The 18,801-nt window shown below is 35.3% G+C and overlaps 11 protein-coding genes and 5 pseudogenes across 16 annotated transcripts, besides 3 other annotated features; 4 read left to right on the top strand and 12 right to left on the bottom strand.

The window, feature by feature from the left end:
• Positions 1 to 14,370: part of a mobile genetic element that runs on past the window's edge.
• TVAGG3_0669430 (organellar and viral DNA polymerase type B) lies at positions 1,098 to 1,346 on the bottom strand (the record flags this gene model as incomplete). Its single annotated transcript, XM_051242342.1, has 1 exon — positions 1,098 to 1,346. The coding sequence occupies one exon, from the start codon at positions 1,344 to 1,346 to the stop codon at positions 1,098 to 1,100; it is 249 nt and encodes an 82-aa protein (XP_051088929.1).
• TVAGG3_0669420 lies at positions 1,420 to 2,007 on the bottom strand (annotated as a pseudogene). The gene has a single exon. A coding segment is annotated over exon 1 (588 nt).
• TVAGG3_0669410 (uncharacterized protein) lies at positions 2,562 to 2,762 on the top strand (the record flags this gene model as incomplete). The annotated part of the gene is made up of 1 exon (XM_051242341.1): positions 2,562 to 2,762. One exon carries the CDS (start codon positions 2,562 to 2,564, stop codon positions 2,760 to 2,762), a length of 201 nt encoding a protein of 66 aa, XP_051088928.1.
• On the bottom strand, positions 2,791 to 3,390 carry TVAGG3_0669400 (uncharacterized protein; the record flags this gene model as incomplete). Its single annotated transcript, XM_051242340.1, has 1 exon — positions 2,791 to 3,390. One exon carries the CDS (start codon positions 3,388 to 3,390, stop codon positions 2,791 to 2,793), a length of 600 nt encoding a protein of 199 aa, XP_051088927.1.
• Positions 3,508 to 3,981, top strand: TVAGG3_0669390 (annotated as a pseudogene). Its single transcript has one exon. A coding segment is annotated over exon 1 (474 nt).
• Positions 4,009 to 4,593, top strand: TVAGG3_0669380 (uncharacterized protein; the record flags this gene model as incomplete). Its single annotated transcript, XM_051242339.1, has 1 exon — positions 4,009 to 4,593. One exon carries the CDS (start codon positions 4,009 to 4,011, stop codon positions 4,591 to 4,593), a length of 585 nt encoding a protein of 194 aa, XP_051088926.1.
• TVAGG3_0669370 (HNH endonuclease family) lies at positions 4,764 to 5,336 on the top strand (the record flags this gene model as incomplete). Its single annotated transcript, XM_001284978.2, has 1 exon — positions 4,764 to 5,336. One exon carries the CDS (start codon positions 4,764 to 4,766, stop codon positions 5,334 to 5,336), a length of 573 nt encoding a protein of 190 aa, XP_001284979.2.
• Positions 5,427 to 5,649, bottom strand: TVAGG3_0669360 (uncharacterized protein; the record flags this gene model as incomplete). The annotated part of the gene is made up of 1 exon (XM_051242338.1): positions 5,427 to 5,649. A coding segment is annotated over one exon (223 nt), but the record flags the coding sequence as incomplete, so codon positions are not given.
• TVAGG3_0669350 (DNA/RNA polymerases family) lies at positions 5,933 to 7,099 on the bottom strand (the record flags this gene model as incomplete). Its single annotated transcript, XM_051242337.1, has 1 exon — positions 5,933 to 7,099. A coding segment is annotated over one exon (1,167 nt), but the record flags the coding sequence as incomplete, so codon positions are not given.
• Positions 7,487 to 7,933, bottom strand: TVAGG3_0669340 (uncharacterized protein; the record flags this gene model as incomplete). The annotated part of the gene is made up of 1 exon (XM_051242336.1): positions 7,487 to 7,933. A coding segment is annotated over one exon (447 nt), but the record flags the coding sequence as incomplete, so codon positions are not given.
• TVAGG3_0669330 lies at positions 7,979 to 8,564 on the bottom strand (annotated as a pseudogene). Its single transcript has one exon. A coding segment is annotated over exon 1 (586 nt).
• On the bottom strand, positions 8,583 to 8,738 carry TVAGG3_0669320 (uncharacterized protein; the record flags this gene model as incomplete). Its single annotated transcript, XM_051242335.1, has 1 exon — positions 8,583 to 8,738. One exon carries the CDS (start codon positions 8,736 to 8,738, stop codon positions 8,583 to 8,585), a length of 156 nt encoding a protein of 51 aa, XP_051088922.1.
• Positions 8,758 to 9,159, bottom strand: TVAGG3_0669310 (uncharacterized protein; the record flags this gene model as incomplete). The annotated part of the gene is made up of 1 exon (XM_051242334.1): positions 8,758 to 9,159. One exon carries the CDS (start codon positions 9,157 to 9,159, stop codon positions 8,758 to 8,760), a length of 402 nt encoding a protein of 133 aa, XP_051088921.1.
• TVAGG3_0669300 lies at positions 10,307 to 10,995 on the bottom strand (annotated as a pseudogene). The gene has a single exon. A coding segment is annotated over exon 1 (689 nt).
• TVAGG3_0669290 lies at positions 13,360 to 14,177 on the bottom strand (annotated as a pseudogene). Its single transcript has one exon. A coding segment is annotated over exon 1 (818 nt).
• Positions 14,371 to 14,647: 277 nt separating the features above from the next.
• On the bottom strand, positions 14,648 to 14,845 carry TVAGG3_0669270 (uncharacterized protein; the record flags this gene model as incomplete). Its single annotated transcript, XM_001301374.1, has 1 exon — positions 14,648 to 14,845. The coding sequence occupies one exon, from the start codon at positions 14,843 to 14,845 to the stop codon at positions 14,648 to 14,650; it is 198 nt and encodes a 65-aa protein (XP_001301375.1).
• Positions 14,846 to 14,956: 111 nt separating this feature from the next.
• Positions 14,957 to 16,000: a mobile genetic element.
• A 774-nt stretch (positions 16,001 to 16,774) lies between these two features.
• Positions 16,775 to 17,614: a mobile genetic element.
• Between the last annotated feature and the right edge of the window lie 1,187 nt (positions 17,615 to 18,801).

The raw sequence follows: 18,801 nt of genomic DNA, 5'->3' as shown, positions 1-18,801 counted from the left end.
AAACGTTTCTTTACCTTTTATGGGAGCACCATATATTTTCTCAAACTTTTCAAGTAGTTCTGTTTCAGCAGCTCTCATATCGTTAACGAACACAACCTTGACTCTATTGACTGTACTGTCATATCTTTGAGTTATATTATATGTTCTTCCTATCTTATATCTTTTTGTATTGAAGTCCTTCGGTTTCTGAACGATATAAAGTAAGCCTTCACTGCAACGTTCCGTATCGAATGAACCATATGTTATGAAATTATATCCAACAACTGGGTCTAACCATAACAAAACTATTGGTATAAGACTTTTGTCTATAAGATATGCTGTAGTTCCATAGAATCTTACCGATATCATAAGCTCAGGATTTCTTGTCAAAATTTTCTGAGTTGAAGCAATTCCAACCCAATGCCATGTTTTCTTTTCAAATGGAGATATAATGTCTGACAAAGAATATTTGTTGTATTTCTTTGAGTATCTTACGTTTAAATCACCTATTCTAACCAATTTGGTGTCATTGTCTATCTTTTTAACTGTTTCAAACTCAGTGTTTGTCATTTCTGTTCTTACATACAAATAAAAAAAATATTTTATAAAAAACTAACTTTATTTTTTCTAACTAATGAAATTCATGAAATTTCATACGGAATTCAGCAAAAATAATGTTTAGGTGAAGAGGTGAGATGTCACCCGTTTTTTCACCTGTTTTCTCACCTCATGAATTTGTCATAACTTCTTCGTAAATGCTTTGTCATGACTTCTTCGTAAATGTTTTGTCAAGATTTCATCGTAAATGCTTTGTCAAGATTTCATCGTAAATGCTTTGTCATGACTTCTTCGTAAATGAGTGTAAATGACCAAAAATAATGTTTAGGTGAAGAGGTGAGATGTCACCCGTTTTTTCACCTGTTTTCTCACCCTAGTTATTTTATAAGCGTTTTACATGGTAAACGTTATTTTTTAAATTTTGTGAAAACTCAACGGTTTGACACATGCCCTAAAAATTATTTTACTCAGAATTTTGTTGCTGAATTCAGCAAAAAATAATGTTTAGGTGAAGAGGTGAGATGTCACCCGTTTTCTCACCTCTTTTCTCACCTGTTATTTTATAAGCGTTTTACATGAATTGTACGATGTATATTTGAAATCCTGAACAATTTCGTAGCTTCTATTTCTTCGCTGAGGATATCGAATGTTTTAACGATACCGAAAGTTTCTTTATACTTCTTCTTGACGTCAGATAATAGGAAATCTTCTGCTGTTGGATAGTTTTTGTTCAGAAATTCTAACATATCCATTTTATCTTCTGCTGGCTTTTCTGCTTCTTTCTTTAAGTCTGCATAGTCGTTTCGCATTCTTTCTATCTCTTTGACGGAGTAGTTATATTTCCTAATTGCTGCTTTACATTTAGAACATTGTGGGTTCATTTTTGCGTTATATTCTGAAACCTTACCTGCTAAAACAACTAAGGCGTCAATTGCTCTCTTCATCTCAAACATAGCGGGTCTTATTTGTTCGTTCCATACTTTGCCTCTTCTATCTTTATCTCTTATCTGCCATACACATTCAGCAACTAACGAAACAAAGTTGTCGTAGGTCTTAAACTCCCCAGATTTATATATGTCAGAGATGTTCTTATAAACCATGTCGCAATCTTTGTCCATAACTTTATGGTTGCAATGAAAACCAAGGAATTCATAATTTACCTTTCGTATGAACTTCTTTATTTCTACTGAGTCAGTTGGTTTCACTTCAATTTCGTCAAATTCGGGAATAGTGAGTTTTTGCTGCTGAATTTCAGGCAATTTGGGTAAATGGTCAATAATGTCCTGCATTTCATAAAGATACTGTTCATTTGTTTCATCCTGTGCGGTACAGTCTAAATTACTTGTTAACAATTCCTGCTTTATCTTCTGGATTTCTGTTTCAAAAGTATATGAAGAAGGAATGAAGTTTTTCATCTCTACCAACATAGATGTTGGATTCATGACTAACGAGTTTGGTGCTGTAGTTGTTTGAAGTGTTGTTGTGCCGATTGTTGACATTTTATTTTTTTATACAAAATAAAAAAATAAATAAAATAAAAAATAAAACTAACTTTATTTTTTATTTCGGGAAAATTCATGAGGTGAAAAAAGAGGTGAGAAAACAGGTGAGATGTCACCTCTTCACCTAAACATTATTTTTGGGTCATTTACGCTCATTACGATGAAGTTTCGACAAAACATTTACGATGAAATCATGAAAATTCAACGGGTGAGAAAAGAGGTGAGAAAAGAGGTGAAATCTCACCTCTTCACCTATACATTATTTTTGCTGAAAAAGTGTCATTTTTTCATGTCCGAAGACTCGAAGGTGCAACACTTCCAAAATACCGACGAACTCAGAAGAGCAGCATGGCAGTATGTTCTTGACAACTTCTTTGAGTTCTCCAGGAACACCTTGGAAAATGCTGAAGAACTCCGACACAGAGAATTTGGAGAAATTGCACTCCAATACTACCTTGACACAAAGGGTAAACAAAGGGTAAAATAAGACTAAAAACTTAACGTTTAAAAAGTGACATTTTTATGAGCTCCGAGTCACCGAGAAAACTTGGTCAGATGTTAGCAGCTTACTTCCCTGAGGAGGATGGAAGCGTTACATACGTAAGGTTCAAAAACAACGAACCTGGAATTGCGTACCAAATTCGCAATTACATGACCATGGAAGAGTACGAAAGGTTTCTACAAGAGAAACCAGCTCTAAACAACTCAGAAAAGAAAGAATAAAAAGTTTAACTCGTAATTGTTTATTTTTTTACTTGTATGGGCAAGCTGCAAGAATGAAGTCGACTATCTCGGTCTTTGTCTTGACCAGTTGGACTGCTCTTGCGAGTATGTCTGTTTTGCGGTCTCCAGCTGGTGTCTGACCTTCGTAATTGCGCATGTTCTTGAGAGCTCCAACTGTAAATGGTTGTAGGATGAAGAGTCTCTCAGACTGCTTGAGGTAGTCTTCACGGTCACGAACCGAATCTGTGGTACGAGTCGAATTGGTCGATTTGAGGGAAGAGACTGAGAGCCTGTCTTCTTCCATTGGAGCTGTAGCATACTCTTTGCGTAAACGGTTCAGACCTTCTTCGAAGTCTTGGTCTCTCTTCGATTGAGATTGAGATTGGAATTGCTGGGGTGGAGCTTGCTGGAACATCCAAGGGTTGGGGAAGTAAGGCATAGGCTGAGGAGGGTAGTTCGGGAAGCCTTGTGGTGGGTAGTAACCTTGAGGTGGAAATTGGTAGTAAATCGGAGGTACTTGCTGGAACTGAGGTTGCTGAGGAGACTGTTGTGGTTCTGCAGCTTTCGGTTCTGCAGCTTTCGGTTCTTCTGGCTTTGGAAGGCGTTCAGGAAGAGGAACGTCAGTCATCCGTTTGTGTCCTGTCGGAAGGAAAAACTTTTTCTGTCGGAAGGAAAAACTTTTTCTGTCGGAAGGAAAAACTTTTTCTGAAGTTCGACCAAAAGTTCTCAATTTTCGAAAATTTGAATGGTTTACGGACGGACAACTGGAAGAGTCCTTCCTGTCGTCGGGAAAATTTTTTCCAGTTGTCGGGAAAATATTTTCCTGTCGGATGGAAGGACTCGGAATACCAGAAGGATTTGACGAGGCAATTTACCTTATAGAGATAAATGAAGTTGTTAAGCAGTACTTGCGCAGGGTAATGAAGCCCAAGGTCAAGTTCACCACTATTTCTGGAAGGTCTACACTTCAGCTCGAGACTTCGACTGGAATTCCAATTCAAATACCAGACGGGACAGCCTACGATGGCATAAAGGACGCCAAAAGAGAAGCTCTTGTTAAGTTCCTAAACAAACGTCCTTGGATAAAAATACCAAACAAGGAGAACCCCTACCCCATATGAAATTGGCAATTCAGTCTCTCCTTCACTTCTCGGGTCAGCCGTTCTACATAACCTGTGAAGGCGACATCCAACCAGTTCAGTCAACCTTAACGTTTTGAGTAAAAACATTTTTTTTCATTTTTTGAATGAAGCAAGTTAAATTCGTCCCACACCAATCTCAATGGACCGATGAAGAGTTTCAAGCTATGGTTGAAGGCGTTGAGAACGACATAGACGGCGAACTTGAAGGAGCTCAAACCACAATTGCAACCAAAATTGCACAAGTCAAAGAAGAGATAGCTCCACTTAAAGCTACCAAAGCTACTCTTGACCTCATGGATACTTACCGTTTAGATGTCAAGAGAGGAATAAGACAATTAAAATTAAAACTCTTAAATTACGAAGCTATACTCCAGAAGTTAGCAGAGATGAGAAGACTTTACCAGAGCTACTTACATGTAAGGGACTTACCTTCAAGCAGTCCGACCAAAGATGAATTTTCTGACATTGTCCCAATTTTGTCCGAAAGTCAGCTCAGATGTTTTGAACTGCTCCCAACATATCCAGAATATGAACGTTTGCCTGAACTCTTCCGCAATCTCAAAAAACGTTTTTTGGTTCTCATGTTCGAAACTTTTATCGGAAGAGACAACAAACGTTCAGAAGAAGAACAAGATATTATTTTAAACTTGTTGTATGACATAACTGTCATAACAAGCTTTTTGAAGTAAAACCGTCATTCTCAAACCACTTCATTTTTTCGATGTCCGAACAAGCACCGAAGCCGAACACAATGGCAGATGTCCTTTCAATGTTGCCAGACAAGCGCCCAGTTCAAATTCAAATTTTGAATTTGAAAGCTCATCTGACAAACACCGTTAAGACTCTCCAAAGTAGTCTTATGGAAGAGATGACCAAGCTCAAAGCCGATGTCCTCATGAACCAAGCTTCCAATGAGAAATGCCTGAATGATTTGACGGAAACCTTGCGCAATTACGAGAGAGAGAACCGAGACCTTGCCAGACTCATCTACCGTTTCTTCGAAGAGATAGACGCCATCTGGAAGGTACTCGGAAAGGACAGAACATGCAACACCGTAATTCGTGAACACAGAATTGAAGAAGGAATTGTCGAGGAAGAAGAGGAAGAAAAGAAACACGAAGAAGAAGAGGAAGAAGATGAAGAAGAGAAACACGAAGAAGAGGAAGTTTGGGCAACCCTTGTTGCCGATGACGCTTACGAAATTTCCCAACCCTACCCATACCAAATCCGCAACAAGGAGACAGGCAAGGTTCTTACCCCAGTCCTCAACAACTTGGGACACTTGAACCTTAACCTTCGGAATCGCGGTTCAATCTCCATGGGCAAGCTTGTCGCAATTCAATGGGTTCCAAATCCAGACAAGAAGACGAGGGTCAGACACATTGACGGTGACAAGCTCAACAACCGTAAGGAGAACCTCGAGTGGTTCTAAGAGTAAAAAAATTTTATTTTAGGGGGAAACCCCAAGTAAATTTAGGTGTTTATTTGGATAAGTATGTTAAATTAAGGGTAATTTGCAAAATTAGTTCCTGACCTCTGAATTGGACTCTTTCGTCATCCCAGTTGCGTAGGAGGTCGTCCCAGAGGAGTTGGTAGAATTGCCATTCCAAGGACGATTTGTCCTCCCAGGCATTGAGGATGTACTGCTCGTAGAGTCTCATGACCTCTGCCTTGCACCAGACACCCTCTCCCTTGGAACGTAAGGCTTCTTCGAAGTGCTCGAATGCGATTGGCTGCGGGACCATCTGAAATGACACTTTTTGTCCGTTTGGTCAATGTTCGTGTCTCGTGTCATAGTCGACGAAAATACAAACAAACAGGTTATATATGAGTTTGAGACCAAGAATGGTGTAACTCGACCTGTCCGATTCAAATTCGAATAAAAATTTTTTACTTCATGCAATGTTTTATTTCTGTGCCGTCTTCAAGTATGCCCCAGTACTTACGCTTGGAGAGGACATGAACTTCGGTGAAAATTTTGTCCAATTTGAATTGACCCATCTTTTCACCGACCATTCCCATTTCAATGAGTTTGTTATAGCCTTCTTCGTTCGTCATGAGTGCGTCAATGTTCTCATAGTAAACCTTCACTTTGGATTTGACTTCGGAGAAGAATTTGTTGTAGTTGTCAAGGACTGCCTTTGCGAACTGAGGATAGGACCAATGTTCGACAATAGGTTTTAATGTGGTTACTAAGCCACTTTGACCTTGAGTGAATTCGTACTTCAAAACAAAAGGAGAAAACCTTTCAACAAAGTTGTCGACCTTCTCATAATGTTTACTCTTCATCTCTTGAGGTTTCTTAATGGAATATCCCCATGTCGAATTCATAAGCAATTTGAGTGTCATTGCAAGTTTGGGGTTTGAAGCTTTCCTAATATCATACAGTTGTTGTATGACTTTTCCAACTGTATAGTTCCTTCCCGGGAACTCACCATCTTCGTTTGGAATTCCAGTCGGGATATATTGGACAAACCTCATGTATGCAGCGTTAAGGTCGACATAGTATATCTTTTCATCTGAGTCGAACTTGTCGCAACCAATTGGTCCAGTTTGTGGAAATTCAAGCGAGTCTCTTATCTTCTGAGAAACTTCTCCTGTTATCTCATAAACATCGTCGAAGCAACCTGTTTCATATAAAACCTTCTGACCTAACTCTGATGCTCTCCAATACAATTTGACGTCAATCGGATGTCTCAATGGGAGTTTGTTTATAGCATCTTGAAGTTCTTGCAACCTCATTGGAAGTTCTTCTGGTTCAGGTTGGTATCCGAACAATCCAACTCCTTTTGGAACTGTGTACTTCTTTTGTGCTAGAACTTTGTCTGGAACAACTTTTGGTCTTGCTAACAATGAAAAGTTTGTTTCGTCTTTTGGTACAAAAGTTTCTGTCAGCTTGTCATCTGGAATTGGTTCCAACAAACCTTTCTCGAAAAGAATGTTTACAGCTCTGACAATGTTGCACTTACTTTTACCAAAGAATGGGTTTGTAAGACTTTCGTTCAACATGAAGTGGTTGTGGACAATTACAATCTTCAACCATGGTAAATTGAACTCAACAACATAGTCGTCATGTGAAGAACCTTTAGCTGTAGGTATGCTGACTCGGATATTGACATTTGCCAACGGTGCAATTTTTGCCAATTGACCTCTGAGAATGTACCTTGTCTTCACACATGACTCAAGATACTTCATCTTCTCTTCTGAAACAAGACCAGAGTTCCTGAGACATGTAAGAATACAAGGTTCATTGACAATTGTTTCAATTGAATTGTAAATTCCATACCTTGTCAAGTCAATGTCAGACTTATTTATGAACGGGAAGTATCCAGCATGTTGTCTGACTGCTTGAGGGTTAGGTTGGTACCATTCGAACTTGACACTTGCAATTCCTTCAATTGCATTCAAAATGTCTGAGTCGGAGTCAACCATTTGTTCTCTCTTTGTAGTCTTGAAAGCGTCAAGAAGCATTGCAGCTGTTGTGACATTGCCATGCGCATAGTATATATGACCGTCCAAATCTGTTATGGTCAATCTGAGATTGTATCCTTTCTTATTTCCGTCTTGAATTGCAGCAAGTACTCCCATGAAGCCTTCTTTGTTCTTTCCTTCGTCAAAGTTTACTGTAAAGGTTCGACCAGATGTAATTTGACTTCTAACTTCACGATACTTTTCATATGCATATCTTGTTCTTTCCATGGGAGCATGTGCGTCTTCACCTTTTCCTTTTTTCCTTCTCAAAGGATGCAATTGTTCGTCATGTTTCCAGTAGAATCTGGCAAAGCCGTCGTGTCCTTCAACTTGAGGTTCACTAACATCGAAAGGCATGTCCATAAGACGTTCTTCTTCTAACCTCTCTAGTCTGTTTGGATAATTTGCACGTGCTGTTTCCAAATCCATTTCGTAGCGAAGACCAGACAATTTGTCATAGACTTTTATGGGTCTTCCCTTCCTATATTTAAACTTCTTTGAAACTCTCCAACCATATCTTTCTAACTCTGCTTTTATTCTAGCAGACCTTCTATCCATTCTATACGGGGGCATTTTTATAAAAATAAAAAAATGTTTTTTTCTTTACTTTACATAACCGCCTGCTGCCATAAGTCTTTGACGCCAACCCATACCAGCTAATGAAGGTTGACTTGGTTTAGTTTGGAAACTAAACTTTGGTTTTGGTTTATCTTCAGTTTTTGGTTTTTCTTCTTCTATCGGTTTTTCGTCACTTTTCGGTTCCTCTGACTTTACCTCACCTGCAGGAACAGTTGTGTCGTCAACATCTTCATAAATATCATATGCCATTTGTTTTTTGTTTTCCTTTCAACTTTTTGTGTTTGTTGTAAAGTTTAGAATATTTCGACTCTAAGTCAATGAGATGTTCTATAATGAACTGTTGGTCAGTGAAGTAAACTTTTCCATCTGTTGTCTCGAAAGCTCCTTCAGACTTCAATATTTTATTTGTGAGAGTCTGTTTCTTTTTTGAGATACTTGCCGTTCCATTTCTATGAAAAGTGACTTTGTAGTTAGGGTTTGTATTTCCAGACCTGGCACTTTCTATTATTGAATTTTTCTCTTCATCTGTAAGTTCTTTGACAGGTTTTGACAATGGTTCTGAACTTTTTGTTTGTGGTGTCAAATCTACCGTTTCAACTTCTTCGGTCATTTCATCTCAGTAAAAATTTTAGTTTGTTTTGTTTTCAACTGGTTGTTTAGGTTTTTTAAGTCGGTCTAAAACTTCCTGAGGTATAGGAAGAACTTGACAAACACGTGGTTGTGTAACTGCTGGAAGCCGACAAATCCATCTTGAACCCATTTGTCTCAATGCTGTATTGTTCATTTCATCTCAGTAAAAAACTTTACATTCCCCACGTTTGAGGCGGTTGAGGTTGGTTATTGTTTACCCATTGTTGTGCATGGTTATATCCTCTGTTAAAGAATCTTTCACCTTGGTCCATATAGTGTCCTGCTTGGTTATAGTAGTCATTTGCTTTGTTATAATAGTTTCCTGCTTGTCTTCCTACATTGTCCATCCATCCTTGAACTTTTCCTCTTGTTTCAGGATTTGGAATAAGATTTGCTGCATCTCGTGCTACATCCCAACCTTTCTGTACAGTTTGTATAATAGGTTGTGCTTTCTCTTTAAGTATACCTAATGTACTCAAAATCTTCCTTCCAACTCCAAATACACCTCTGGCTATTGTTCCCACTGCGGGCAAAAATCTGGATGCAACTCCTGCTAATGCGCCAAATAAACCCATTTCTTATGGGTAAAAAATGACGAATCCAACAAGGACCCCTATGTTTCTAAGCAACAAAGAAAGCACTCATGATAAAAATCTTTAGTTCAACACCAAATGCTTGGTTTATGGATATCTTGGAAAACATTCCGAGGTATAGAGAAGATGGACCACCATACTGGCTAATATTTGTCGGTCAAAACACAAGATACTGTGAAGCCATACCATTACAGTCCAAAATATTTTAGATATCTTAGCAGCTTTGACAATATTCGTTGACAAATACCATCCAACAAAACTGACATCTGACTGTGAAAGTTCTTTCAAATCAGACGATATTAAAAACTATCTGCGTTCAAAAAATGTAAACCAATATTTCATTGTCGACCAAAACCATTCTGCTCTTGGTGTCATTGACAGTTGTATAAAAATCTTAAGAGACTTAAATCAACCACAAGGTGGTGAGGTAGATGAAATGTCATATGACGACAAATATAGCACTTCTCCATGGCAAAGATGAGACAAGTTTTAAATATTTACAATAGCCGTAAACAAAAAGGTTTGGGAAACCACTCCCCCGAAGAAATGAAAAACAACCCGACTTAGAGAAAGACTTTATATTTAACAATTTAGTCAAAAGAGACAAACAAGAAAGAATGCCAGGCTTCAAACTTAAGAAAGGTGACAAAGTAAAAATAGAAATACCTAAACGCGACCCATATGAAAATACTATTGACTATGACAACAATGGGAACCGACAGGTACTCACATTCGTGTTCGTAAAAATAGAAGAAAGTATACAAGAGAATATTATGAAGTTTTAGGCAAACATGGCAAAATGTACAGACTGCAAGCAGAAGATAAAACTACTATTGTCAGACCTCGTTTCAAACTTGTCAAAGTTCAAGGTGGTATACTTTCAAAGACAGTTCCTAACAAATATAAGACAACTCCTGACGAATATGCTAAAGAAGTTGAAAATGACGACTAAGCAATTCTATACCATGCGTAAACTGTCATGTAAGGTGGCATGTATTCTTTACTTTGTCCCGTTGTTTGCGTATATCCTGAAACGAAATGTGTATGGTTTCCTTCTCCCTGAGTGTCATCCAGTAACAATTTATAGCAAACTTAACGTCGTCTTTAACATCATATCCTTTACCTTTTGTCATTCCTGACCAATCCCAATATCTATGCTTATGCCAACCTGCTTGAGATGTACTTAAATCTATGTAGTGACTGTGTGCAGGTAAATTTTCACCTGAAATCGTTTTACTTCCACCTGTTTCCTTTGAAGAGTTTGCACAATACAAAAACCTGTCGACTATTTGTTCCCATGCACCAACACCAAACATTACTTGAGGACCTCTTGCTTCCATAGATGTATAAATAGAACCTACTGGGTTCATTAAATCAAACATATGAGATATTATAGGATTGTCTCTTTTGAACTTAAAATATAGTGCAACTATTTCAGGTTTCTTCTGGTTTGTGTCAGAATATTTTTTATAATATAAATCTTATGTTTTCAGGGTAGGTAAAGTCTTGACTATAATATTTATTTCTGTCATCTTCATAATAGTATACTATTCTCGTTTTTTCTATTGCATTATATCTTTTATATCTATAAAAATCTAAATATAATGTTAGCTTTTGTTCATCTACATGTGGTGTTCTGACGTCATCTCCATAGTCATAATAATATGGTGCTGGAGCTGGGTCAGGCAATGTCATATCTGTCATTTCATAAACTCTTAAATATTTCTTTTGTTCGTCTCCATATAAGTTTAAGTAGCAGTTGTTGTCTAATGGAACTTTAACTTGTGTACCATCGTTCTTTTTATAGCTTACATACATTTCATTGTTATTTTTCGGAATGAGTTTATACCGTATACCATTTCTTAAGGACTGTACAAACTCCCATCTAAAATATTTGTTTTCTTCATTGACAGAAAAGTCACCAACAATAGTTTCAATATTTTTTGTTCCAACTAAACTTTGGTATATTTCATTGACATATGTTTTATCTGCTTTCTTTTCAAGGCTAACGTTTAAGTCTGTTATTTCAGAAGATGTATGTGTATGTCCAACGGCACTTTTCCTGTTTAAGGTTTCTTGTAAGTCTGTTATTTCAGATATAGAATGTGTATGAGTCTTTTTAGAATATTCGTTTTCAGCTCTTGTCACTTCACTTGACATTTTATTGTCAACATATGTTTTGTCTGCTAGTTCAGGATGAGTATGTTCTTTTGTTGCATAAGCATTGTTAGCTCTTTCTTCTTCTTTTGCTATTGCATCGTCTACATATTCTTTGTCAGCTTTGTTGTCAACATCTGTTTTCAAAAAGAAGTTCATTTATAGGTTTCTCGTTTAAAGTTCCTTTTGTTGGATTTATACAGACAGTATGGTTCTTATTGTCTTGAAACAGAAACTCATCTGTCATTGGGTTTAATGTCAGTTTTAAGTTTCCTTCTTTCAATGACTCAGATATCTTAGAATAGTTTGAAAAGTTTGTTGTGTTCTTATTTAGAGCTTGCATAATGAGTTGTCGGTTGTGTTGTATTTCTCTCATAGACGCTGTTTCATTTGAATTTTTATTCTAGATAAAATATGCTTCCAATAGAAAAAGAAAATTCAAGAGTTGCTACAACTAAACCATTAGATGAACTTTTTACTAATGTCGGTCAAAAGTTTGAGACAAGACCGTAAAGCATGAAGGCTATCGTTTTGACTACCCATTAAGATGGCTAAGAGACCCATCTGTCACAAAAAGCTATTGGCTTTCGTAGAATGAAGTTTGTGTCTGTAGAAGATAAAAGTTTTCCATTTATTGTAAGGTTTCATATAGATTATATATCTGAAGGGAAACGAAAAATGTGGGAAGAAATTGAGCTAATACAAGTTGACCTTTCATCTTCTCTACAGACTGCGTTAAAAAATATAGAAGATAAAATAAATTCATGTTATGCAAAATATGCTGATGAATATGCAAATACCGAGAGCACACTTTATGTGAGAATTGTATATGACAAACAAAATTCACAAGTGTCATTTCAAATCTACGAAGACAATCCAAAGAAAGACGAACAAATATATACAGAATTCACTGCAATGTCATGGTATTATTTGCAAAGAATGTTAAATCAGAAAGTCGAACTTCCTTTAGCAAATATTTACAGTCGATATGCAAGAGATGAACCATATTTATTTAAAGATGTTTTCGACCCAGCTGCTATTATTGTTCATGCTTCATTTTCTGGCGCCCAAAACTCTTTCTTATGCTTGGCAAATGACTTTTACGAAAAACCTACAAAGCTATACGAACCACCAAGTGGAAGTATTTCAGACTTTCAAGTATGGTTTACTACAGATGGAAGAAAGAGAATAATTCCATTATACCACGCGTTTTACTTAGAACTTAGTTTCATATACAACTACTATCGAACGGTAAAAATATGATTTTTTAATACGGTTGAGGTGTTGGATTTGGTTGCCAACTAGACTGTGGTGCAGGTTCAGGCTGTTGTATAACAGGAGCTTGTTCTTCTGGTTCAGGGTCTTTAGGTATAATACCAACGAACTGACCTACTCTTTTACCAATATTTTTGACTCCGTTCCAAATTCCTCTTCCGACAGATTTTATTCCATTCCATATACCTTTCCAACATTTCGAAAGAAGTTTCCTATTCTTCCAAAGAAACCCATTTTACTATTGTAAAAATCTAATGTCCGCCTAGTCTCTTACGTTTCCTGTTGAGTTCCATAGCATTTTTTAACTGGAGCTCATACATTCTATTTCTCCTCTGGTAGAAAACATACTCTGGGTCAACTCCTGTGTTCGCGTCATCTGCATAGAGTTGTTTATATCCCACTTCAGGGTTTGTATAAAACTCTTTCCATCTCATATTTGCATACCATGGTGGTAAGCCTAACGCAGCGTCATTTGACATGGCAGTTTGCATTTGTACATCTGTTGGCACTTGACATAGTTTGCCATTGCAGTTTGTATTCTAACTTCATTTGAATATTCTCTGGGTTTGGTTGTCCAGGTTGCTGTGCATTCGCTAAGTTCTGTGCGTCCATTTAATATTAGATAAAAATATCTCTTACGAGTACATATGCTGAACATTTGCTGGTATTGGTTCATCTTCATATTCTCTATATCTTTCTGCCACGTCAAATAAGTAAATGACACAATGGAAAAAACCTAAAAAAGTAGTCCTATTTCAAACCACATTTACTTACCAATAAAATTTCTTTGTTATGACACTTTCTCCAGTTTATAGGACCTCTCTCATATTCTATCTTATCGTATCTAAAATCATAGTCATGTATGTCCTCTAACCATCTCATGACACTTTCCAAACCACTTTTATCGGATGTAAAGTAAAAGCATGGATGGTTATGTAAAACGTCTAAAGTTTCTAAAGAGTCTCTCAAAGTCCAGTCTACTTGGTATTGAAAATCCCATGTGTTATAGAACGGCGGGTCTACTATAAAGAAAACATTTTCCTTGTTTTTATATTTTTCATACAACTCTGTCCAACGACATCTCCAAACTCTATACCCTCAGTATATTTTTCTATGTTCTCTTTGAAAACCTTTGTATAGTTAAGATATAAAACTTTTGACATAAGTGTTTCAATGTCATGAACTCTTATAGCACCACTATATAATAGTCTAGAAGATATACTATCCCAGTCAATATACTCTGCTTTTTTCAAAACCTCTCTGACAGTATTTTTCTTATCTAATGGTATACGTTCCATCTTACCTATAGGTATCTTTTCTTTTAACTCTTTCAATATTTTGTTTGTGTCTGGTATATGTTTGAGACGGTTCATATAGTTGTCGAAGTCATTGCATATAATCTTTGAGTCAGGAAATACAGTATGGCACAAATGAGATATATAGAAACTTCCACCGAACAAATCTACAAATGTTAGACCATTCGGTAGTTTCTTAAGTTCTCTCAATAGAATATCTTTACATCTACTCTTATTTCCAAAGAAGGGTAACGGTGGTTTTGTAAAATTCATTTTATATATATATAATAAAAATGTTTTTACCTGAAAAGTGACAGAAAAGTGACAAAACATGAAAACATATATATTTTGTGAAAAGCTCCTGGAAGACCCGTATATAAGAACTTCATTTATACTAAACATCTTCAGGGGCTAGAGGGGCGCAGCCCTGGAAGCCCCACTACCTTTTTTTTTTTTTTTTTTTTTTTTAAATGTGATTAATCTTTAAAATTGAGAGTGAATTATAAAATTTTGGAGGAATAATGGGTAAATAGATAATGAAAATAGCTATATTCAGACTGAAAACCGAATAAGTATGGGTTTTCGTTTGGAGAAATCTGAAATTTTTTACATGAAATGTAAAATCTCAAAAGTCAATTAAAGGTGTAAAATATTGTTATTTTGGGAAATTGTGAATAAATAGATATAGAGCTTACATAATAAATACATACATATTTAAAAGCGATTAGTAAAATGTCAAGTAATTAGCAGCAGCCCTTCTTGTTTTGATGCTGTATAGGGATAGATCTTTCTATGTGGTTGTTATTCGTATTATAGCAGATTTGCGCAATAACATCCAAAGCCGCTTGTATATTTTGACTGGAATATGCAGAAGTAAAGAAGAACTGAGCATTGTGAGCTTGTGTCCAGTTTTTGCCTCTTGTAATTAAAGAAGGATTCATATCTCAATCGCATTTATTTGCAATAACAACAAGAGGCACATCACCTTCGTTATGTGTTTTAAGTACTTTTAGCCATTCGTCGAGTTCACCTAATGATTCTTCGTCGGTTAAGGGTGCACACGAGAGGATCATGTAAACTTCAGAATTTAGAACCTTATTTTTAGGCATTATCTTGGCTACCTATTTAGGCTCGAAAAGCAAAAAAATATCAAAAAATACAACTTGAGTCCATTATGACCCTTTCATGGAGGTAGTTTTTATCCGCTAGTATTTTCCCTTTGAATCTCTTTACAATTCGAAATCAAATTCAAAACTCAGTAGAAGAAAGGAAGAATCGACTTACTACGGTTGTAATACGAATAAATACATATATTTAATTATTTTTATTTACATAATAATTGTTTGAAGCTCATATTCCAACAAATTTTTAAATAAAAACATTAAAATGTTGAAAATGTTCATATATTTTAATAGGGTTTTGGCACTTTATTGAGGAATTACTACATACATAGTCGAACTGAACTTGATATTTTGAAATTTAAATTATTTATCAAAATTAAAATTTAACTTGAAATTTATAATTATTTAGTCATATTTTGCATAATTCTAAGTAGATTTTGTAAAAAATCAAGAAAGAAAAAATTTAACGTGCTTTATTTTTTCTTTTTTATAATAATACATATTATTATATAATTAACATACTCATAATGTTTCACCCTTTCAAAAATATAATCCTCCTCCTCTCAAATAAACGTACATACGGGTGGCCTCTTTTTTCAAAAAATTAAAATTTGAAATTTTGGGCTCAAATATTAGAGATTTTTTCAACCTTCAACGATATATGTTGTCTATATCAGACCTCCTTTCTTTTTGATACTTAACATTGTTCCTAAATCTTAGCCGTTAAGGCTGTTCTGAAAATATTTTTTTTCGAAAAAATTCGAAAAAAATTCTTAAAATTCAAAAATCCCTTAATTCCTGAGGATTTTGGAAAAAAGTTTTTACATGAACATGTGTATATTATATGAAGTATATTGATAAGGTAAAAATCAAATTTTATTGCATATTCATCGAGAAAATAAACTAACGAATCCCTCAAAATTGAGAGGGTAATCCTCCTCCTCCTCTCAAATAAACGTACATACGGGTGCACCCTTAAAGAATAAACTAAAATTGCGCAAGTTGCATCGCGAAAATAAAGTGGAACGACATTTCTAAAAATTTCCTGTCCGGCTGTATCCCATATATGAATCATATATTCCTTATCTTCGATTTTAACTGACATCGGAGTAACTCCTGCTCCGATTGTAGGGGCCAAATCTGATTGAAAGCTTCCGTGGGCCATGCGGTGAACAAGGGATGTTTTGCCTACGCCTGAATTTCCAATCAAAACAGCTCTTGGTACCTCCGACATAAATTTTTTCTTGAAATTTCAGAAATAAGAAAAAGCTTCTTTTTATGGAGTTAATGAACTGTGAAATCAAAATTCGCAAGTAAAAAGTTTCAAGCTCTATGAACATTTAGAGGTTCATAGCTAAAATTAAATAATGACGATTATTTGAACTCGATACCAGGCTTTGTAATTGGACAAGTGTGATGCATTCAATGAATATTGGCGTTCTTTGTATTTTTGCTAGCATGCAAAGCATTTTGAGATGATAAATGATCCACAATTAATGAGCGAAACAGCTGGTCGTTGATATTTAAAATTGTGCCAGGAATATTGCTTAGAAATATATGATTTTAAAAGACCAATGATAATTTTTTGAGAATTTGAATAAATTTTGAGAATCATGATATATTATGGTAAAGTTGATAGTAGTTACATAGGATATAAAAAATAGAGCCACATCGATTATAAAAAAATTAGGAAAATTGAAAAAAATATCATGAAATATATCAATTTAAATATGAAATTTGAAAAATTTTGTTATAGACCGAAAATAGATTTTTTCGGTTTTCTCTTCAAATAATTGAAAGAATGATACTATTATAGGTTTATTATATTATATAGCATATAATCATGCTATAGCCGAAAATTATAAGTTTTGAGAAGATTGAATATAACACAAATAAATTTGAATGTAAGTTAAATTGCTTGTTGTTTTTAATAGCTATTTAATGAGAAATCCAATATTGCAAAATTCACATTGAATGATTGAAAGAACAGAAAAAGTCATTCTTTTCAATTTCGAATATGTTTCATTGTATTTATAATTATATGGCAAATAAGATATTTAAACTTGATTTTTGAAGGAAAATTCACAAAATCGAATAAATTCAAATAATTTTTATTCAAAAATAAACTAGTTATTTGAGTTTAATACTAATTATCTATTCAAACTACAAAGTTTGTAATTTAAAATATTTTGTGAGATCAGATTGAATTAATTCAAGGTTCTTTTCAATTAATATTAATGACCATATTACGCATTTTCGAACATTCTAAACCAAATATATAAAAATGGGAGACGAATGTTAAATTTGCTAGACATGGGGGAGTTGTCTGCAAAGTTTTATCTCTTATCTCTAACAAAAAATTAATTTTTAAAAAAATGACCGAATACGTTTCACAGCGAGAAAAAATAAAAGGCAAGATAGAATTTTCTAGACATAAAGAAGTTGTTTACCGAGTTTTATCTCTTATCTCTAACAAAAAATTAATTTTTAAAAAAATGACCGAATACGTTTCACAGCGAGAAAAAAATAAAAGGCAAGATAGAATTTTCTAGACATAAAGAAGTTGTTTACCGAGTTTTATCTCTTATCTCTAACAAAAAATTAATTTTTAAAAAAATGACCGAATACGTTTCACAGCGAGAAAAAAATAAAAGGCAAGATAGAATTTTCTAGACATAAAGAAGTTGTTTACCGAGTTTTAGCTCTTATCTCTAACAAAAAATTAATTTTTAAAAAAATGACCGAAAACGTTTCACAGCGAGAAAAAAATAAAACTGTTTACTGATTTTAATTTTCATTTCCAGTCACTTTACTTATTATTTTTTCTTTTTTTCATTTTAATTATAAATTATTTCATAATACGTTTATTTACGTTACCATTTTCTTTATTCTTTTGAATTCCATACTAGACACTTATAAAATATTTTGATTGTTAACGTACTTCATTAGAATGAATCCTTACAAAGGGTGTGTCGATCGAATTTACCTAATTGGTATTTCCAATCAGATTGAAGAAGGTAAAATGACATGGGAAGAAGCTTGCACCCGTGTTCCCATCGCCCCAACCCTTCAATCAAATGATTTCAAATATTTAGATGTTTCAAAATCTTTTTTACAAAATCAATTTAGCTTACAGAATATCCCATTGCCTAAAGGCAAGAAAGGTCGTAGGGTCAATCCCTACGACCAAATCAAAGCTCTTGCTGTGATACATGACCACTGGCCTTTCCCTGTGGTCAAACAAAACAATGGAAACGTTTGAAATTACAACAAATTGATGTATCTTATAGAGAAGTACGCAGATACTTCAAAGAAAATCATTTCACCAAGACGCGATTAGAGCATGCCGGGCCAGAAACAGCAGTAAGATATTGGGCGCTTTCACCCAATCTTATCTGGCACGCAGATGTTCATTATTTTAGGGGTGTTCGTGGCCAGTATATTTATGGCATAATCGACGATTTTAGCCGCAAAGTCCTAGCGTGTATACAAATACCAGATATGCTGGCAGCGACGACAGCGAACGTTGCGGCTTCCGCCTTCATTGAATTTGGCCCCCTTATTGTTTCTGGACCGACAACGGTTCAGAAAATAGGGGCGCCTTTCAAGATCTACTTGATCTTTGGGGCGTCCAATGGCGGCATACAGACTCTCATTCTCCCTACCAAAATGGGAAGATTGAGAGATTCCGGCCGACATTGGAGCGCTGCCAAAGCATTCAGGCTATTCCTGCCTTTATTTGGAGTACAATAATAACACACCGCATGAAGATCTCC

Source organism: Trichomonas vaginalis, chromosome III, assembly GCF_026262505.1.
Source record: "Trichomonas vaginalis G3 chromosome III, whole genome shotgun sequence".
Lineage (NCBI taxonomy): Eukaryota > Parabasalia > Trichomonadida > Trichomonadidae > Trichomonas > Trichomonas vaginalis.
Note: the sequence above shows the minus strand (reverse complement) of the source record. Positions and strands in the feature narration are given on the sequence as shown.